This window comes from Gracilinanus agilis, chromosome 4 (assembly GCF_016433145.1).
Source record: "Gracilinanus agilis isolate LMUSP501 chromosome 4, AgileGrace, whole genome shotgun sequence".
In the NCBI taxonomy this organism is placed as follows: Eukaryota; Metazoa; Chordata; class Mammalia; order Didelphimorphia; family Didelphidae; genus Gracilinanus; species Gracilinanus agilis.
Window position 1 is genome coordinate 39,771,528 of NC_058133.1, and position 20,880 is coordinate 39,792,407.

General features: G+C 38.0%; 1 protein-coding gene across 1 annotated transcript in view; it reads right to left on the reverse strand.

Moving 5' to 3' along the window:
• The window catches only part of DNAI3 (dynein axonemal intermediate chain 3), a 69,201-nt gene that overhangs the window by 41,460 nt on the left and 6,861 nt on the right, over nucleotides 1-20,880 (reverse strand). Inside the window, exons 3-6 of the mRNA XM_044674843.1 lie at nucleotides 18,235-18,376; nucleotides 15,358-15,445; nucleotides 13,632-13,759; nucleotides 8,012-8,075 (exon numbers count right to left, since the gene is read on the reverse strand). Of these exons, the coding sequence (XP_044530778.1) occupies nucleotides 8,012-8,075; nucleotides 13,632-13,759; nucleotides 15,358-15,445; nucleotides 18,235-18,376 (422 nt within the window). The remainder of the gene's footprint in view (nucleotides 1-8,011; nucleotides 8,076-13,631; nucleotides 13,760-15,357; nucleotides 15,446-18,234; nucleotides 18,377-20,880) is intronic.

Genomic DNA, 20,880 nt, shown 5'->3' on the forward strand with positions numbered 1-20,880 from the left:
AACAATTTCAAAGATAACAAACTAGGTCAAAGGCACTAAGGTGAGAATAATCTCAACAGGTCATCTAGCCTTGTTCCCTGGAACTACTGGCATGGCTGCATAAGCAAGGTGTCACGTTCAACATGCACACCAGAAAATACTTATTAAATATTTTTTTATAAATAAAATGACTAAGGAAAAACGTATAAGCTGCTGGGAAGATGCTAATGAAAGACAAAAGTTTAAGTAAAAATTGTCCTTGTAGCTGAGCATTAAATGATCTTGGCTTGAGTAACATCAGGTAGTCACAAGGCAGACAAAAGACGACTAAGTTCTCAGCAAAGCTCGATTCTCTATAGCAGTCGGGATGTGCTTTTTGGAAGGCCCAGCTAATTATAACTTTAAAGTGGGCATGTTATTTACCAGGTTAAAGGAGTATGGCAGATGTGCCCCAGAGGTAGGAGAGCATGAACAGGCTTTTCAAAACCATTAGTTAAGCCCAAATCTGGATTAACCTAAAATTTGAAGAAACACCAGAAGACATGAATTCATTACCCCTGGTGGGGATGGTGCCTGATCTTTTATTTGAGAAATATTGAGAATTAAATGGTCCCTGACCACTTCTGAAAACAAACAAATAAATTTTAAGTGATCATGCTGCCTTTTCTGGGAGGAATACTGAGCCAAACAGAACTTGATAAATCATCAAAATACCAATTGGTTAAGGTCCTTATTCCTTGACGACTTAAAAACACAACCTACCCTAGTCTACTTTGTTGCTCCCTTTCCTCCCAATTCCATTTACCACTAAGGACTTCACAGCTCCCATTTCCTGTACCCCAAACTGATCTTCCTTTTCTCTGGACAAGTCTAGCTCACATTGTACTAAAGTTGATCATTTGCTGCTTATCCAAAGGTTCTTGGGTTAGAATTCTACAGCGACATCTTGTTACCTTCTGTTTATTTAGAAATGGGAAGGGGCATAATTATACCTCCCTACTCTTTAACTTCAAGTTCTATGGCTTGTTCCCCAGCCAGGTCATTGCTCTCTAGCTTTGTCCTTTCTGGAAGCCAGAAGCAGGCTGTCAACAAGACTTTCTCCTCTTCCCTTCTTATAGTTGCTAGAGTGTTGGACTTGGAGTCATGAAAATCTGAGTTCAAATCTGGCCCTAGGTATTTCCTAACTGGAAGTGACTTCCTGGACAAATCATTTAACTCCTGTCTGCCTTAATTTCCTCATCTATAAAATGGGGATGATAATATCACCTATATCTCAGAGATATAGTGAGGTGAAAACGAAGCATCTATAAAAAGCTTTGCAAAACTTAAAAACTATATAAATGCTGTTACTATTATCATTGTTGTTACTTGGTTTAGAACTGGTAGACCATGTGTCCTTGTGTCTAATAAATCTAGGGAAGTCCTAGAAGGATTATTGATTTATAATCTAATTCCATCTTATTCAAAGGAATATTTATGTGCCTGTGTCAGTAAGCTTGATGTTTACATTTTTTATTCTCAACTTATGGAAATGATTTTCAGTAGTTTTTCATCTTTGGATTGAACTAGAATTTTTTCTAAAAAAATCCATGTGCTTATAAGCCCTCTTTAAATAACACTCTTTCCCCTACAGTTCTCGGAAAGTCATGTCTGCTTTATTGAGTGATATTTAGCCCAGTATAATTATATGGGTGAACAGGACCTGTACACCTCCTGGGATCTGTCTAAATAACACAATTTTAAGCTTAATCTGCCTTATTAAAATGTTCTCCATCGTGTTCTTAACTCTAGGTAGTCAACAAAATAATAAATCAAGCCCTAATTTTTGACTCTTGAAAATTTAACACTGTATTTTTTACAAGCTGGTTTAAGCTGGTTCCAGCACATCCCTGGTTAAGCATTTTGGGTAAAAAAGGAGAAGCTATCTCAGAATTGTAAAAGGAGAGGATCTGAGATGGAGCAATCAGGGAGCAAAGGGAGCTGTGGTAGAGAAGGGAGAGATTTGAGGAGAGACCTTGTTTTTATAAGCTACAAAGAGGAAGATTGGTTCTTTCCCAAATTTGGCTTCCAGGTATCTGTCTGTAGACACTATTATGAAATCTACTGTTTTGTTACTCAGATGTTTCCAATAAACTAAATTTTGCATCAACCAAAGAGGGCTGGGGTTAACCATCTCTCTCTGTCTCTGTCTCTGTCTGTCTCTGTCTGTCTGTCTGTCTGTCTGTCTCTGTCTCTGTCTCTCTGTCTCTCTCTCTCTCTCTCTCTCTCTCTCTCTCTCTATCCTTCTCACTCCCCCCGTCCACTGCCCCATATCTGTCTGTCTGTCTCAGTCTCTCTCCCTCTCTGTCTGTCTATCTCTCTCTTCATCTCTGTCTCTCTTTCTCTCTGAATATCTTCTCTGCCTACCTTGTATTCCCAGCTATGTAAGAGTTTATGGAATTAACTAGACTTTCACGCCTCTGTTTGGCTTTTCTGCTCTATGGTTCCTTCCCTGACCACAGGAAACTGTAATCCTGAGAGAAGAGGAAGGGAAGGAAGTGATCATTTATGAAGTGCTTACTATGTACCAGGCTAAGTGCGTTTTATGAATATTTCATTTGGCCTTCATCATAATCCTGCAACATAAGTGCTATTATCCCCATTTTATACTTGAGAAAACTGAGGCAAACAGAGGTGAAATGAGTTACCCAAGGTAACACAGACCAGATTTGAATTCAAGTCTTTCTGATTCTGGGCTCATGCTCTATCCCATGGGCCAAAAGCTGACTGTGATTAAGGACCCCGGCCCCTGCCCCCTGCCCTGATGGTCTTACTGAGCCTAGTGGCTGCAGTGGGAGCTTTGTGAATGCCTGCTTTGTTCCTTGTTTGGGACAGGCTGCCCTGCCAAAAGTGGCTCATGTGGGCAGGATTCAGACTTGGGGCTTCTTGCCTCCAAGCTAGCCCCTTCTCCACTGGACCATCTAGGATCCCACATGGGTCTCATCAGCAGCTCAAAGATTACCAGGAGGGGGCAGCTGGGTGGCCTCAGTGGATTGAGAGTCAGGTCCAGAGACAGGAGGTCCAGGGTTCAAATGTGACCTCAGACACTTCCTAGCTGTGTGACCCTGAGCAAGTCACTTAACTTAAACCCATTGCCTAGCCCTTACCCATCTTCTGCCTTAGAACCAATATCCAGTATTGATTCTAAGACAGAAGGTAAGGGTTAAAAAAAAAAAAAAAAAAAAAAAAAAGATCACGGGGAGCTTCCCAGAATCTTCAAAAAAGCCTATGTCCTGACAGTCAAAATGCTACTCTCTCTCAGGAGCCCCCAGAACTGGGTCTGCAGCGAGAGAATAGGCTAATCCAGAGGCCCTCTAGTGGAACTGAGGCATCAGCTCACCTTCCAGAAAGGAACTGGAGCGACTGAGTTTACAGAAAGTTGTATCTTGCGGAGAACGTGTGTAGGGGGTGTAAGGGGTGGGGGACGGCACTTTTAAGCCCAGCAGGGGACAGGATGAGAAAAAGGAATTTATAGGTCCCTGAACCTCTGTTCAAATCCTGCCTCTGCCAGGTCGCTGTGTGACCTGGAGCAAGTTCTTTTCCCTCAGTTTCCTCATTTGTAAAATAAAGGAGTGGGAATAGATGTGCTCTAAGTCTCGCTTCGTGCTCCTTCTTCCCCTTCCCCGCTCCCCCCCAAGCTCCCCACCCCCAGCTCAGAATCTAGACTTCCTGATCTTCTAAGAAAAGATGGACCTTCGTAGTTTTCAGGAATCTTAAGGATAAAGCCGCGAAGGGCTGTCCCCGAGTTCGAGGCGGAGCCCCCTGGAGCCGTAGGGAACCCCTCTCCTCTGCGCGTCACCTGCGCAGTTTGGCCCAAAGGTGAGCTTGCCTCTCGAGGGCCGGGACCCGGTGTCCCTAGCACAATGCCCATCACGGAGCAGAAGCGTAATAAAGGCTTCCTGTTTTAGAAGCTAAAGAGAGGAGAGAAATATTTATTATGCACCTGCTGCTCTGTTCTTTGTTCTGCTGAGTGCTTGCTACAAATACTATTGCATTAGACTCTCACAAGAAGCCGACCATAATAGAAGCTCTCATTTTATATTTGGGGAAACTGAGGTACATAGAGGAGAAGTGAGTTGCCCAGGGTCTCCTAGGCCAGATTTGAATTCAAGCCCTAACTCTCAGCCCATGATGGGGAGTCGGGGGGGAAAGGGGGATCGGGGAGATGGGGTCTAGTAAGCCACAGAGCGCAAAAAGACCCCGACTCTCCTCTGCTGGCAGTTTGTCCTCTCTGGGAATGAACCTGGTCCCCTGAGAGTCCGGCACGGAGGGCTGCCTGGTAGGAGAGCCAGCTGGCCAGTTACATGATACTGTGGGTGCTTCATTAGTTTAGCTCCAAAAGAGTTGTTCCCCATTTCCAAACAGCCTCTCTGCCATGGCAAACTCCCGTACTTTGGTGAAGTTGCAGCAGGTTCTATAAATTCGGTCCTTACACAATTTAAATGTCTGTTTATCACTTAAGCCACCAGATCAACCCTCATCATCACATGTAATTCAGTTGGTATCAACTGGGGGTGGGGGGTGGTAGACTCTTTAAACTCATTTTTCAAAGAAAAAGTCTCTATTCTCAAGGGGTCAGGTAGACCAGAGTTCAGATCCAGAATCACACACTTACTAGCTGTGTAATCCGGAGCAAGTCACTTAAACCATTTGCCTCAGTTTTCTTATCTGTAAAATGGGAATAATAATAGCACCTTACCTCCCAGGCTTGTGAAAATCAAATGAAATAATAATGGTAAAGCCCTTAGCATATTATGCATGGCACATAATAAACACCATATAAATGGCAGCTAGTAGTAGTAGGAATAGGAGCAATAGTAGCAGTAGCAGTAATAGTGGTAGTAGTAGTGGGAACTAATAGTACTAGTGGTGGTGGTAGTAATAGTAATACTAGCAATAGCAGCAAGTAGTAGCAGCAGTAGTAGTAGTAGTTGTAACAGCAGTAGCTAATAGTAGCAGTAGGCATAGCAATAGTTGCTGTAGAGACAGACAGAGAGACAGATAGATGATAGATAGGTAAGTAGGTAGATAGATGGGCAGATAGAGAGACAAGACAAGCAGATAGATAGATAGATAGATAGATAGATAGATAGATAGATAGATAGATAGATAGATAGATAGATAGATAGATACAGACAGACAGACAGGCAGACAGACAGACAGGGATAGATAGAAACAGAGATAGATAGATAGATGGATAGATTAACAGATAAAGACAGACAGACAGGTAGATAGATAAATAGAGATAGATCGATCAACAGTTATACAGGCAGACAGATGGACAGACAGAGACAGACAGATACACAGACAGACAGACAGATGGACAGACAGACAGATAGCTACATAGATAGATATAAACTTTCTTTTGTTTTTTAACTGATCGTGCCCAAGGTATCTAGAGAACTACTTTGTCAATTTAGATATTTAAAAGGGAAATTATCATACTTTTCTCTTTAACACGTAAGTGAGATGGGATCAGGGAGGAGGTTCTGCATTAGTGGAGAGTGTTCTCTCCTCCATGAAATACTGAACTCATAAAGGCATGGAAAGGGCTAAGCTGTGGGCTCTGGTGGGAGCAGCCTCCAGTCCCCGCGCTCAATGAGGTGCAAACTTTAATTACTCTCAGCTTCTGCACTCCACTTATCTACCCAGGGCTGTGGCCATGACCCAGTGGGCCTAATGTTATTCTGCTCCTTATGTATTTTTAAACCTTTGCTTTATGCCCTACTTACAACTCTAAGACAGAAGGACAAGGGCTGGGTAAATGGAGGTAACTTGCTTGGGGATCTCACAGCTAAGAAGTGTCCCGAGACCAGATTTGAACTCGGTACATCTCAACTCTCGGCCTGGTGATCCATCCATTGAGCCACCTAACTGCCCTCTGATCTTTATATTTTTAAGAAGAGAAGCAGCATGATGTGTAGTGGATGAGGAGCTGGCCAGGGAGAACCAAGTTCAAGTTCTGCTTCTGATATACTATCTAGGATTCTCAGTTCCAGAGAAGTTTCTGATCTGCATGGGTAGAAGGGGCTTCCCCACCTGGAAGAACTCCCTGTACTAATGAAATCATAGGTCCCATTCCTCTCCCTGTGGGCAGCTAAGGGCACAGATGACAGAGTGCTAGACTTGGAGTAAAGAAGCCCTGAGTTCAAGTGGGGCACTTCAGCGTTTATGGAATGAATTAATGATGGCAAGAGACAAACTGTGAAGCGCACAAGCTTCCTTTGTGAACCCAAACTAAATTGATTTTCTTATAAAATTCATAAACCAGCTCCCTCAACAGTGTTCTACGAAGCCAAGAATTTAATTTAATTAACCCCTGCATCCCCAGCTCTCAAGGGCTTCTTCGCATGGTGTGCTGCATGTGTGGTGGCTTCTTAATAAACTCTTGTTAGTCATCGGGGTCCTGGGAGACAAGTTCCTAAAGAAGGCTATTCCTGTTTTTCATTTGCATCAGAAAATTAAGGCTGCATTTGCACATCAATGGAAGAGTCCTAGTGCAATGATTCAGAACTCACAGCTTTAACCTACCAGGACTGTGTCTTTGTCGCTGTCATTGAAATAATTAAAAATCAGGTAAAATAATAAAACAATATTTGTAAAGCACTTTGCAAACCTTAAAGTGCTTTATGAATACAAGCTTATTATTATGATCTCCATTCCAAATATCTCGTACAGGCAAATCATCCCCTCTTCTTTCTTTTGTTTTTTAACCCTTACTTTCTCTCTTAGTAACATCTCTAGACAGAAAGGCAAGGGCTAGGCAAACAGCGTTGACTTGCCCAAGGTCACACAGCTAAGAAGTGTTTGAGTTCAGATTTGAACCCAGGTCCTCCTGCCTCCAAGCCTGGTGCTCTATCCACTGTGCCACTTAGCTACCCCATCCTGACTTTTTTTCCAAATGATCCTTCTTATTATGTGGTTTCCAAGACCTTTACCATTTCCTGGCTACTTTGCCCAGTTCTATACAAGTCCCAGCTTGCCAAAGTTCTTCCTAAAACTTGGCACTGAGAATAGAACACAGCAACACAGATGCAGTTTTACCAGAGGGACTAGGCCCTCCCTAGTCTCGGACACTAGACTTCTCTGAATGCAACCCAAACAAGACTGCTTTAACTCTTGGCTGCTACATCAAATACTGACTCATATCAACTAAAATACCTGGAACTTTTTTCAGACAAACTCTGCTCCAGCCACCCTCATTGGCACCCCTCATCTTGTTTTGGTGAAGATGATTTTTTGAACCCAGGGAAGAAGGTTGACATTTATCCCTCAAAGATTTCTACTTATTAGATTTGACCCAATGAACCTGCCTTTTGAACTTTTTGGATTCTATATTAAAAAAAAGAAGAAAAGATACTTTTGTATTTTGGTTTTGTCATTGCATATGGTAGCCATCAGCTGGGTGATGAGCGTGCCATCTGTGCCTTTATCCAAATCACTGACATACACGTTAAATAATGCAGGGCCAGGCACAGATTCCACCCATACAAAGGGCAACTCATTATTAAACTCAGTGGATGACCATTGAGAGTTGTGGTTGCCAAATTCATCAATCACCCCACTGCCAATTTGGTGATGCGCTTAGGTAGGCCAGGATCACGGGGCCATATTGAAACCTCTCCAGCATGATGGAAATCTTCCGACTATGATGCTGGAATCTGAGTTTGCTAGCATGGAAAGCCAGACTCTCCTCATCGGGAGGAAGCTTTCAACCTAGGACTTTAGTGGAGAACTGGAGCCCCGGGACAGACGTTTTCTATCCACTCCTCCAGTCTATCCAATCGGATGTTTTTTTCACTGCTAATAATTCTTTTTTTTTTTTTTTTTACAAACTGACAAGATCTGCCCATCATTTCCACGTTAGACAGACATAACTCATTCCAGTTAGCAAGACCTCCTCAGAGGTAACCCGAGTTTCTCGATTCCTCTTTTAGAGGAATGAAACAAATTGGGCAGTTTTATGAAGCGGGCAACCGCTGTGGCAACTTACTTATTAATTTTCCAGAATCATGATCTCTTTCCAGCTTCCAATCCGAGTATATCACTTCCCCATCCTAAAATGTTCAATAAATCTCATGAGTATAACGACAGCATAATGAAAAGATAAAAGTAATGCTCTCTGACAACAATGGCATTTGTCATAATACCACCGCCCCGCCGTGAATTTAATGAAAAGCTAATTAATACAGTTGGAAAAACAATCAGACATCATTTAATAACTTAGACCTTCTTTCAATGGTTGATTAAACTGAATTTTTAATTCAACAAGTTTTCACATATATGTGGAGATATACATATATACGTGTATATATATACGTGTGTGTATATTATATATGTATATATATATATCCATTATCCAGGTAATGCATTAAAAAATTAAGCAACCTCCCAAATGTGTACTTGGATTTTTATATAATTTAGGAAAATGGGCAGGTTGTTTTTTTTCTCTTTTGATCCATATCCAGATAATTGCCCCAGTTCTTTACTCCATTTTTATCAGACAGATATTCTGGTTAGCAAACAACAGCAAATTTTCCAAATAAAAATGGGAAATATGGATGTTTTAAAACTTCCATATATTTCTGCTTTGATTAGACAAAGGCAAGAGAATGATAAATGGACTGGGAGTTAAGCTAGCTGGGGTTAGTTTCATGTTCTGATAGAAAGAACTTGAGGTCAGGAGATACCAGGTTCAAATCTCAAGGTGGGAAGAAAGTGGTTTTGTGATTCAGTGATGGCTAAGGTCTCTTTTAGCTTTGAATGTATGGTTCCATTAGCTCTAGGAATGCCCTCATTAGGCTGTAGCAATGGCCCCATAATATAAGGTATACAAAAAATTGTATGCACCAACCATAGAGCACATTATTAACATCAGTTCTTAGTATTGGTGTCCCTTCTTCCCCACTTCGTGGAGCAGAGGCATAACTTCCCCTTGATCTGGAAAATCCACGTAAAATTTTTTTTTGGCTTTCACATTTGATTTGTAAACTAACTTTTGTCTTATTTTAACTTTAAAAAAGAAATTGTTTTTATTTATGGTATTAAAAGATAAAGTCTATTGATATTTTAAAATACCATACATATATTTTATTTTATGCATTTCTGGGTTTCTAAACTTGTATCATCTCTTGTCCTTTTATCTATGGCTTCCACAAATTTCCCCCCAAAATTCCCCTTTAATTTCTTATGCCAACTCATAATATATCAAAACTATGGAGATGTGGAAGGGATGCCTGTATTCTAGACATGCTTCTACTATTAACTAGCGACCTGACACTTAACATCTCTGAGTGTCTTCGCTGTTAGCGAAGAGACTGGATTAGAGATAAGCTCCAAAATCAACATTTTTAATTCTGTAGATATTTTAGTATCTGGATGAATTTTTCAGTTTATATCAATTAATACCAAATAAGTTTCTCTGTAGTTTTTAGAAATGGGGACATTTCTATATTTTATATATATATATATTTCCATATTATATATTATATATCATATATATTTCTATATTATATATCTATATTTCTATATCATATATCTATATTTCTATATCATATATCTATATTATATGTATCTATATTTCTATATCATATATCTATATTATATGTATCTATATTTCTGAATCATATATCTGTATTATATATCTATATTTCTATATCATATATCTATATTATATCTATATTTCTATATCATATATTTATATTATATATAATATATTTCTATATTATTATCCAAAATAATAATTAAAAAAATTTTTAGGACAGAAGTTAAAGCTTTTTAAATATTGAGGACCCAGAAAATTTTAAGGAGATATCAGAGACCCTCCGCATAAACAGCTAGAGGAGAAAGGGGTAGGTAACTGAGGCAGTTAGATGGCCAAGTGGACAGCCTGTTAGTCCCAGAATTAGGAAGGTGAATTCAAATTCACCTTCAGCCACTGGGCAGCTTAAATTCTTATCAACCTTAGTTTCCTCATCAGTAAAATAAGGATTAAAGATAGCCCTTATCTCGAAGGGTTGTTGAGAGAATCCAATGAGATTGCTTATATAAAGTGCCAAAGAATTGATATTAGAATTTTAAATTAAATGAACCAAATAAAGGCTGTGAGAGTCCTACTTGGGAGAGTTTCTTTTTGCTTTGGGTTTTAACTAGCATCTGCTAATTGCCACAAAGGTAAATGAGTTGAGTTGGTTCTAGTTATTATTATTAGTGAATGTTTCCTACATTTATTATGTCTGCTCTCCTGGGTTGGTTCAGCGCTCTGAGGACAAGGATTGTGCCATAGATTTGCTTCAGTAGCTAGCTCAGTGCTATACCTGTGGTAGGTGCTTTATAAATATGGCACTTGATGATTGGCCAAGAGATGGTTTTAGCCATAAATGGCACACTTTGTGGTCTTTTTTTTTAATGTTCCAAAAAACTCTTAGATTAGGGAGAATAATACAATGTGTTTTTAAAAAATCATGTGGAATATTCATCTTGATAAATCAGAAAAACAGAAAAACAGCTTCTAAAGAATTAGAATATTAAAAGTTTATAGATGGGGCAGCTAGATAGCACAGTGGATAGGGTGCCAGGCCTGGAGATGGGAGGTCCTGAATTCAAATCTGGTCACTGATATTTCCTAGCTGCGTGACCTTGGGAAAGTCACTTAACCCTGTTTGCCTAGTCCTTACTGCTCTTCTGCCTTAGAATTGATACTAAGACAGAAAGTAAGGGTTTAAAGAATAAAAACTTAATAAGTATGAAAATGGCAACTTCCTTTGCCAAAAAAACAAAATATAGTTTGTGTAACTCTTCTTCTAACAGGATTAAATTTCAACTTACCCCTGTGCCAATAAAGAACTTTGTGTCATAATCCTCTATTGGTCTGAGAGTTAGGCTTAATCCGTATTCTAAGTTATGGAAGGGGTCTGGTCCTGCAAGCTGGGCTTTCAGCTGGAGTGTCTGCGGATCTTTCAAAAAGTTGGATAGAAGAAACGCATTTTTATGGTTAAAAAGAGTGGTCACAAGACAAGGCTCTTCAAATGACCTTATTCCTCATCAAGCACAAATCAGGGCAGTTATTTTTTATTGATATTTTATTTTTACCTGTTACATGTAATAACAAATTTCCACACAAGTTTTCTGAAATAATTGTGTGGTCCAAATGGTCTCCCTCCTTCCTTCCCTCCCCCCCTCCCAGAACTGGCAAGTAATTCGATCTGGATTATACGTGTTTTATCACAAAAAACACATTTCCATTTTTCTAAGAGAACTGTTTCCTGCCTTCCTCACTAAAATAATTAGTATTTTGTAGTATACTTAATAAAGCTGATCCAACCCAAAGTAACAATTTATCTTTAGGACAAATAACACCACTAGTCAATCAGTCAATAAGCATTTATTAGGCTCCAACTATGTGCTAGTTCCTATGTCAGATCTGACACACATCAGTATGGAGAGAATTCCCTACATCAATACAGTTTGGAAAGCATGTATAATTTAAGTTGCCAGCGGCTCGGAGTAATTAAATAATATGCAATTAAATAACATAGCTAGTGTGTGTCAGGGGTAGAATTTGAACCCAACTTTTCCTTACCTAAAGTCTGGTTCACTATTCATTGTGCCATACTTCCTCTCAATGGTTACATGATATTATTTTACATATTTAAGTTTTTTAAACCTGGGACCTTCAAATCTGTTCTCAGACATTTCCTAGGTGTGTGACCCTGGGCAAGTCACTTAACTCTAGTTGCTTAGCCTTTACCACTCTTCTGCCTTGAAACTGATCTATTCTAAGACAGAAGGTAAGAGTTTAAAAAAAAAAAAAAAAAAAAAAAAGCTTAGGATCTCTGAGTACAAAAAAAATTGACAGCATCAGTCATTGTTTTTCTGTCTGTTATCTTCTCACCCTTTGAGGAACATGAGAATTGAACTTAGTCTCTTTTCACAGTTTGTCCAATAAAACCACCAATAGAAAAATAAAAAATCTGATCAGACTAAAACTGAAATGTCATTTCATTTTTTTTTTAGAAACTGTTTTTGTGAACTTGTTTTTCTTTTAGAAACTGTCAGTCCCAACTTTTTATGTAGACTTTTCTACCGTGGTGGCCCCTACTTATGAAAGCTCCATTTTTATGATTTCAGCTTTGGTTTTCTTCTAGTTAGACTAGTATTTATTTAGGTGAAGTTTGTGAACAATAACAGTTTGCTTAGATAATGGTAACACTAAAAGTATCCATTTAAGAACTTTTTACTGTGCAGAAAGAAATGATGAGCAGGTTATTAAAAAAAACTTGGAAAGATCTACACAAAATAATAAAGAGTGAAACAAATAGAACAAAGAGAACATTACATGCAACTACAAAATTAATATTTGAAGAATGACTTGTGAATGTCTATCTCCAGAGAAAGAACTAATAAACAGAAACATGAAAGACATAATTTATATATATTACATATGGTTTTTTCAAGTGATGCCTCCTTTTGTGGTTTGGGGAGGGAAGANATATATAATATATTTCTATATTATTATCCAAAATAATAATTAAAAAAATTTTTAGGACAGAAGTTAAAGCTTTTTAAATATTGAGGACCCAGAAAATTTTAAGGAGATATCAGAGACCCTCCGCATAAACAGCTAGAGGAGAAAGGGGTAGGTAACTGAGGCAGTTAGATGGCCAAGTGGACAGCCTGTTAGTCCCAGAATTAGGAAGGTGAATTCAAATTCACCTTCAGCCACTGGGCAGCTTAAATTCTTATCATCCTTAGTTTCCTCATCAGTAAAATAAGGATTAAAGATAGCCCTTATCTCGAAGGGTTGTTGAGAGAATCCAATGAGATTGCTTATATAAAGTGCCAAAGAATTGATATTAGAATTTTAAATTAAATGAACCAAATAAAGGCTGTGAGAGTCCTACTTAGGAGAGTTTCTTTTTGCTTTGGGTTTTAACTAGCATCTGCTAATTGCCACAAAGGTAAATGAGTTGAGTTGGTTCTAGTTATTATTATTAGTGAATGTTTCCTACATTTATTATGTCTGCTCTCCTGGGTTGGTTCAGCGCTCTGAGGACAAGGATTGTGCCATAGATTTGCTTCAGTAGCTAGCTCAGTGCTATACCTGTGGTAGGTGCTTTATAAATATGGCACTTGATGATTGGCCAAGAGATGGTTTTAGCCATAAATGGCACACTTTGTGGTCTTTTTTTTTAATGTTCCAAAAAACTCTTAGATTAGGGAGAATAATACAATGTGTTTTTAAAAAATCATGTGGAATATTCATCTTGATAAATCAGAAAAACAGAAAAACAGCTTCTAAAGAATTAGAATATTAAAAGTTTATAGATGGGGCAGCTAGATAGCACAGTGGATAGGGTGCCAGGCCTGGAGATGGGAGGTCCTGAATTCAAATCTGGTCACTGATATTTCCTAGCTGCGTGACCTTGGGAAAGTCACTTAACCCTGTTTGCCTAGTCCTTACTGCTCTTCTGCCTTAGAATTGATACTAAGACAGAAAGTAAGGGTTTAAAGAATAAAAACTTAATAAGTATGAAAATGGCAACTTCCTTTGCCAAAAAAACAAAATATAGTTTGTGTAACTCTTCTTCTAACAGGATTAAATTTCAACTTACCCCTGTGCCAATAAAGAACTTTGTGTCATAATCCTCTATTGGTCTGAGAGTTAGGCTTAATCCGTATTCTAAGTTATGGAAGGGGTCTGGTCCTGCAAGCTGGGCTTTCAGCTGGAGTGTCTGCGGATCTTTCAAAAAGTTGGATAGAAGAAACACATTTTTATGGTTAAAAAGAGTGGTCACAAGACAAGGCTCTTCAAATGACCTTATTCCTCATCAAGCACAAATCAGGGCAGTTATTTTTTATTGATATTTTATTTTTACCTGTTACATGTAATAACAAATTTCCACACAAGTTTTCTGAAATAATTGTGTGGTCCAAATGGTCTCCCTCCTTCCTTCCCTCCCCCCCTCCCAGAACTGGCAAGTAATTCGATCTGGATTATACGTGTTTTATCACAAAAAACACATTTCCATTTTTCTAAGAGAACTGTTTCCTGCCTTCCTCACTAAAATAATTAGTATTTTGTAGTATACTTAATAAAGCTGATCCAACCCAAAGTAACAATTTATCTTTAGGACAAATAACACCACTAGTCAATCAGTCAATAAGCATTTATTAGGCTCCAACTATGTGCTAGTTCCTATGTCAGATCTGACACACATCAGTATGGAGAGAATTCCCTACATCAATACAGTTTGGAAAGCATGTATAATTTAAGTTGCCAGCGGCTCGGAGTAATTAAATAATATGCAATTAAATAACATAGCTAGTGTGTGTCAGGGGTAGAATTTGAACCCAACTTTTCCTTACCTAAAGTCTGGTTCACTATTCATTGTGCCATACTTCCTCTCAATGGTTACATGATATTATTTTACATATTTAAGTTTTTTAAACCTGGGACCTTCAAATCTGTTCTCAGACATTTCCTAGGTGTGTGACCCTGGGCAAGTCACTTAACTCTAGTTGCTTAGCCTTTACCACTCTTCTGCCTTGAAACTGATCTATTCTAAGACAGAAGGTAAGAGTTTAAAAAAAAAAAAAAAAAAAAAAGCTTAGGATCTCTGAGTACAAAAAAAATTGACAGCATCAGTCATTGTTTTTCTGTCTGTTATCTTCTCACCCTTTGAGGAACATGAGAATTGAACTTAGTCTCTTTTCACAGTTTGTCCAATAAAACCACCAATAGAAAAATAAAAAATCTGATCAGACTAAAACTGAAATGTCATTTCATTTTTTTTTTAGAAACTGTTTTTGTGAACTTGTTTTTCTTTTAGAAACTGTCAGTCCCAACTTTTTATGTAGACTTTTCTACCGTGGTGGCCCCTACTTATGAAAGCTCCATTTTTATGATTTCAGCTTTGGTTTTCTTCTAGTTAGACTAGTATTTATTTAGGTGAAGTTTGTGAACAATAACAGTTTGCTTAGATAATGGTAACACTAAAAGTATCCATTTAAGAACTTTTTACTGTGCAGAAAGAAATGATGAGCAGGTTATTAAAAAAAACTTGGAAAGATCTACACAAAATAATAAAGAGTGAAACAAATAGAACAAAGAGAACATTACATGCAACTACAAAATTAATATTTGAAGAATGACTTGTGAATGTCTATCTCCAGAGAAAGAACTAATAAACAGAAACATGAAAGACATAATTTATATATATTACATATGGTTTTTTCAAGTGATGCCTCCTTTTGTGGTTTGGGGAGGGAAGAGATGAGATACTTGGGAATAAATTCTATTTTTAAAAAAGAACCTTTATAGAGAGGATGGGCTGTTACCTTTAGGAGCATAGTGGAGATAGTCATCTCTCAAGCTGACTTTGATTGGGCAGTAGTCTAAAGTCGTGCCAGTTTTATTAAAGGATATCTTTGTGAGGCAAAAACAAAAAAAAATAAATTCCCATTAAATTTACTTAAATTACTCTCGAATATAATTATTTTTTACATTTACATTTAATTTTTCTCAATTGCTTGTAACAAAAATTTTTGACATTCATTTTAAAAAAAATTGAGTTCTACATTCTCTCCCGTTCTTCCGTTTCTTCCTTCTCTCCCCTCCCTCCCTTCCTCTCTCCTTGAGAAGGCAGATAATTTGATACAGATTATACATGTATAGTTATGTAAAACATTTCTATATTAGCCATGTTGCAAAAGAAAATGCAGACCAAAAAACCCCCAAAATAATAAAGACAGTTTTAAAAAAGCATGTTTCAATCTGCATTCAGACTCCATTGGTTCTTTCTCTGGAGGTAGATAGCATTTTTCTTTATAAGTCCTTCAGAATTGTCTTGAATCATTGATTGTATTGCTGAGAATAGTAAGTCATTCACAGATGATCATTATACAATATTACTGTTACTGTGTAAATATTCTCCTAGTTCTGCTCGCTTCACTTTGCATCTGTTCATGTAGGTCTTCCCAGGTTTTTCTGAAATCCTCCTCCTCGTCCTTTGTTATAGCAAAATAGTATTCCAATTCAATCATCTACCACCATTTGTTCAGTCAGTACCCTCCATTTGGACATCCTCTCCATTTCCAATTCTTTGCCACTACAAAAAGAGCTGCTATAAACATTTTTGTACATGTAGACCCTTTTCCTTTTTCCTTGATCTCTTCGGGGTACAGACTCAGCAGTAGTATTTCTGGATTAAAGAATATGCAGTTTTTATAGGCCTTTGTACATAATTCCAAATTAACCTCCGGAATGACTAGATTGTCTCACACCTCCACTAACAGTGTCTCAATGTCCCAATATTTCCACATCCCCTCCAAAATTTGTTACTTTCCTTTTCTGTCCCAAGACAATTCTGAAGCACTTATAATGAAAAATGCTAACCATCTCCAGAGAAAGAACTGATGGAATCTGAATGTAGATTGAAACATACTATTTTTCACTTTATTTTTAATGGGTTTTTTGGGTCTGTATTTTCTTTCACAACATGATTAATATGGAAATGTGTTTTGCATGACTACACATGTATATCAAATTAATCGCTGTCTTAGAGAGGAGAGAGGAGAGAGAAAGAAAGATGAGGAAAAGGAGGGAGAGAATTTGGAACTCAAAAATTTTAATGAATATTCAAAAGTATTTAATCATGCAAATTGAGGAAAATAAATATTCTTCAAACAGGGGAAAATTGACTTAATTTCTCTATATAGTTGAGAAAAGAAGCCTTTTTCAAAGAAACTTACTAATAAAATTTGCCCCCAATTTCCTGCTTATCTTCTAATCTTAGCTACACAAACAAGGCTGCCTAGCTTTCTCTTTGACTTCTCTCATGACAGCAGCCCAGATATCCTGGTGGTTAGCATTAGAAATTGTTTCACCCAACATTGGGTGAAAAATCGACCCTTTCCCCCTCTTCCATCAAGGAACGCATACATCATATCTGCTCCCCTCCCTTTGTCTTTTGCCACTTAATCACAGCTCATTTCTTTTGACTTCAGATAATCTTTGTCTTCCTTATAGAGATTCATCATCTTTAATTTGAACTTTAATATTTAATTTTAAACAGATTTTCATCTTTAACTTTCTCAGTTACCTTAAGAAAATCTGTCTCCCTGAATCCTTCCATGACAAGCTCCCTTTCACCATTAGGAAAATATTCATGGAGGCACTCATTCTTGAGCCCTTCAGAATGCCCAGAAATCTTTTTTGTAATCTCCACAGTTTCCTCCTGACCTTATTAAAGCTACTTTCCCTCATGCACCAACTTCCAAGGAAACTAAGAAATCCATTTTTAAAAATTAAATTACATCATTTTCTATTTTGCTTACTAGTGTTACAACATTGTTTTCTACAACCATCTTTGCATATATATAACACTTTTAAGTTTTTGTCGCCTGAGAGCCCACCCATCATTTATAACATTGTTTCTATGGGAATACAGATCTGAAGAACACACAATGACTAGCAATTGGACTTTTCTGATACAACTCGTTTATGAAAATAGGGTCTAAGAAGTAGGAGGTAGCTCAGAGATCATGGGGCCCAGCTGAGCAAGAATTTTCCCCTACAACATACACAACAAATGATCACTCCATCCAGCATTTACTTTCAGATCTCCAGAGAGAGAGAGAGAACTCATCACCTCCCAAGACAGCCCATGACACTTTCAGATAGTTATACTTATTGGATCATTGATTCTCCTAGTGAGCAAAAGTCTGTTTGCTCCTTCCACCCATTGTTCTTAGCTCAGTCTTCCATGGCCACACAGAGAAGACTATTCCCTTTCCCCATGGCAGACTCAAATAATTAATGATACCCTGAAGGGTTTTCTTCTGCTAGTTGAAAACCCCCACATCAGGATCAGCTTTATAAGCAATTGTTTCCTTGTCTTCATTTTATGCTAATACATTAGATGATCACATCTATTTTCTTTTGAAACATGTTCCATGTCTTACTTTTAGTAAATCTCCATTGTCTATTTGAATCAGTGTTGTGTCAACCAGCCTGAGTCAGGAACCTCTTCTGACTCATGCTGCCTATGTGGCCCTGAACAAGTCACAGAATCCTCTGGCTGCCTTAGAGCTGGTGAACTTCCTTCACTGATGAAATAAATCACAGGTTTGAATCCTTCCATCTCCACAAAAAAAAAGTATTTTATAGAATGTATATAATTAAGGTGGAAGAAATTTTTCCCCCATAATACCAACCTTAAGAAGAGGTCTCCAAGAGAGATCTAAGTGTAAAAAAGTAAGAGGCACATCCTTAGGAACCTCAATAACTTCTTCTTTTTTTTTCTCAGGTGTTGCTGGTGGAGGCCTTGTTGGTCTGATATCCCAGAAGTATATTGTGCTAGTGATGGGAAAACATACCAAATTCATTTTCTACTTAAAAAATTATTATGAACTTAAACATCCACAAACACAACCATTTCAATATACAAAGAATAGATAATTGTTTATGAAACTTCTGCTATGTATACTTTCTTTTAAAATGTATATTAAATTTAATAAGGTAATCTAGGTCCCCCCTAAACTTCCTTTTCTCCTCTTGTGTATATTTTTACACATTTTGTTGTTTCCTTTCTTTTCTTGTGTCACTATAGCTGCCTCTCCAAGCCCTTTTTTGAAATTAATAGGTATAACCAAGTAAAAAGAAATCAACACATTGACTATGTCTGAAAATGTGTCTCTCATTCTGTACTTCAGGTCCATCTTTGCCAAAAGGTTAGAAGCATGCTTCATTGCCAATTTTCTCAATCTATCATGTGCTACTTTGTTGATCAGATCTTTGAAGTTGCTCAAAGAGACATGAAAGAGTAATGATAAGCACTTAAATTATTCAGGTATCTGCTAGAGTTCTCTTCCTAATAAAAGAGGAGCATCCAATAACTTCTCAGCTTCCTTTCATGATCATTCCATCCTTCAAAGCATAGGAGAACCAACAAGGAGAAATACTATTCCAAATCTGATTCTCAGGAAAAAGTGGACACTGTTTTCTAGGGTAAAAGTGATAGAAACCTTTGGAGAAAAGTCACCACTTCCTTCCAAGTTCATGATAGAGGGGAGGAAATCCGTCAGAAAAATTTGAAAAGACTTACATGAACTGAAGCAAAGTGAAGTGAGCACAAGCAGAGAATATTGTACATAGTGACAATATTTCTTGATGAATAACTATGAATGATCTAGTTATTCTCAACAGTGCAGTGATTCAACACAATCCCAGAGACTCATGATGAAAAGTGTTCTCTGCCTTCTGAGAAAGAACTACTACTTCCTTCCTCTTCCTCTTCCTTCTACTTCTTCCTTCCTTTTTCCTTCTTCCTTCCTCCTTCCTCCTTCCTTCTTCTTCTCCTCCTCCTCCTCCTCCTCCTTCTTCTTCTCCTCCTCCTCCTCCTCTTTCTCCTCCTGCTCCTTCTTCTTCTTCCTCCTTCTCCTCTTTCTTCTCCTTCCTTCTCCTCCCTCTTATTTCCTTCTTCCTTCTTTTTTCTTCTTCCTTCTTTTCCTTTTTCTCCTTTTTCTCCTTCTCCTCCTCTTCTCCTTTTCCTCTTCTTCCTCCTCCCTTTTCCTTCTCATCCCCCTCTTCCTCCCCTTATTTTCTTCCTCCTCTTTTTCCTTCTCCTCTTCCTCCTTCTTCTCATTTGAGATCTCTTCCACAAAATGACTTCCACAAAATATGGAAATCTATTTTACATGATCACACATGTAAAATTGGCATCAGATTGGAAGGAGGGAGGATCAGAAGAAGGGAGAGAGGTGGAGAAGACCTTTAGCTTTGCCCTGGTGAAGAGATCCTCAAGTAAGACAAATAAGCTTGAATTTGATTCCTGGGAAAATCCTTGAATGGATCATTAAAATCATGACTGGTGAAGCTCTGGAAAGACCCTGCCTGGCTTCATCAAGAATGGGTTAGGCCACTTCTCAGCTGTGTGACCCTGGGCAAGCCACTTGACCCCCACTGCCTACCCTTACCACTTTTCTGCCTTGGAGCCAATACACATTATTGACTCCAAGATGGAAGGTAAGGGTTTAAAAAAAAAAAAAGGAATGGGTTAGGCCGGGACAGCTAGGTGGCTAAATGGATAAAGAGCCATCCTGGAACCAGGAGACCTTGGGTTCTTCCTCAGTACTTTGGCCTTTGGTACTGCCTAGCTGTAGAACCCTGGGTAAGTCACATAATCCCAGTTACCTAGCCCTTACTGCTTATCTGCCTTGGGACCGATACTTAGTGCCAATTCTAGGACAGAAAGTAAGGGTTAAAAAAAAACAAAAAACAAAACAACAGGTTACAGTCTAACCTAACTGCCTTTTTTTGGACAGGGTTACTAAACTAGTAGATGAGAGGAATGCTATAGAATTAGTTTGCCTGTATTTCAGTAAAGCTTTTGATAATGCATCACATCATCTTCTTGGGAGAAATAAAGAGATGTAGACTAGATAATAATACAATTAGATTAGGAGTTATTAACATTTTTCTATTTCAAGGATCCCTTGGACAGTCTGGTAAAACCTATGGACCCCTTCTCAAAATGTTTTTAAATGTATCAAACAAAATATGCAATATTAGAAAAGAAAACAAATACAATGAAATAGAATCATAAAAAAGTGTGTATATATATATACATATATATGTGTATATATATTTAATTCTTACTTTTATCTTAGAATCAATACTGGGTATTGGCTCCAAGGCAGAAGAGTGGTAAGGACTAGGCAATGGAGGTTAAGTGACTTGCCCAGGGTCACACAGGTAGGAAATATCTAATGTCAGATTAGAACTCAGGACCTCCCATTTCAAGGCCTGGTTCTTGATCCACTGAGTTATCTAGCTGCCCCATATATATATATATATATATA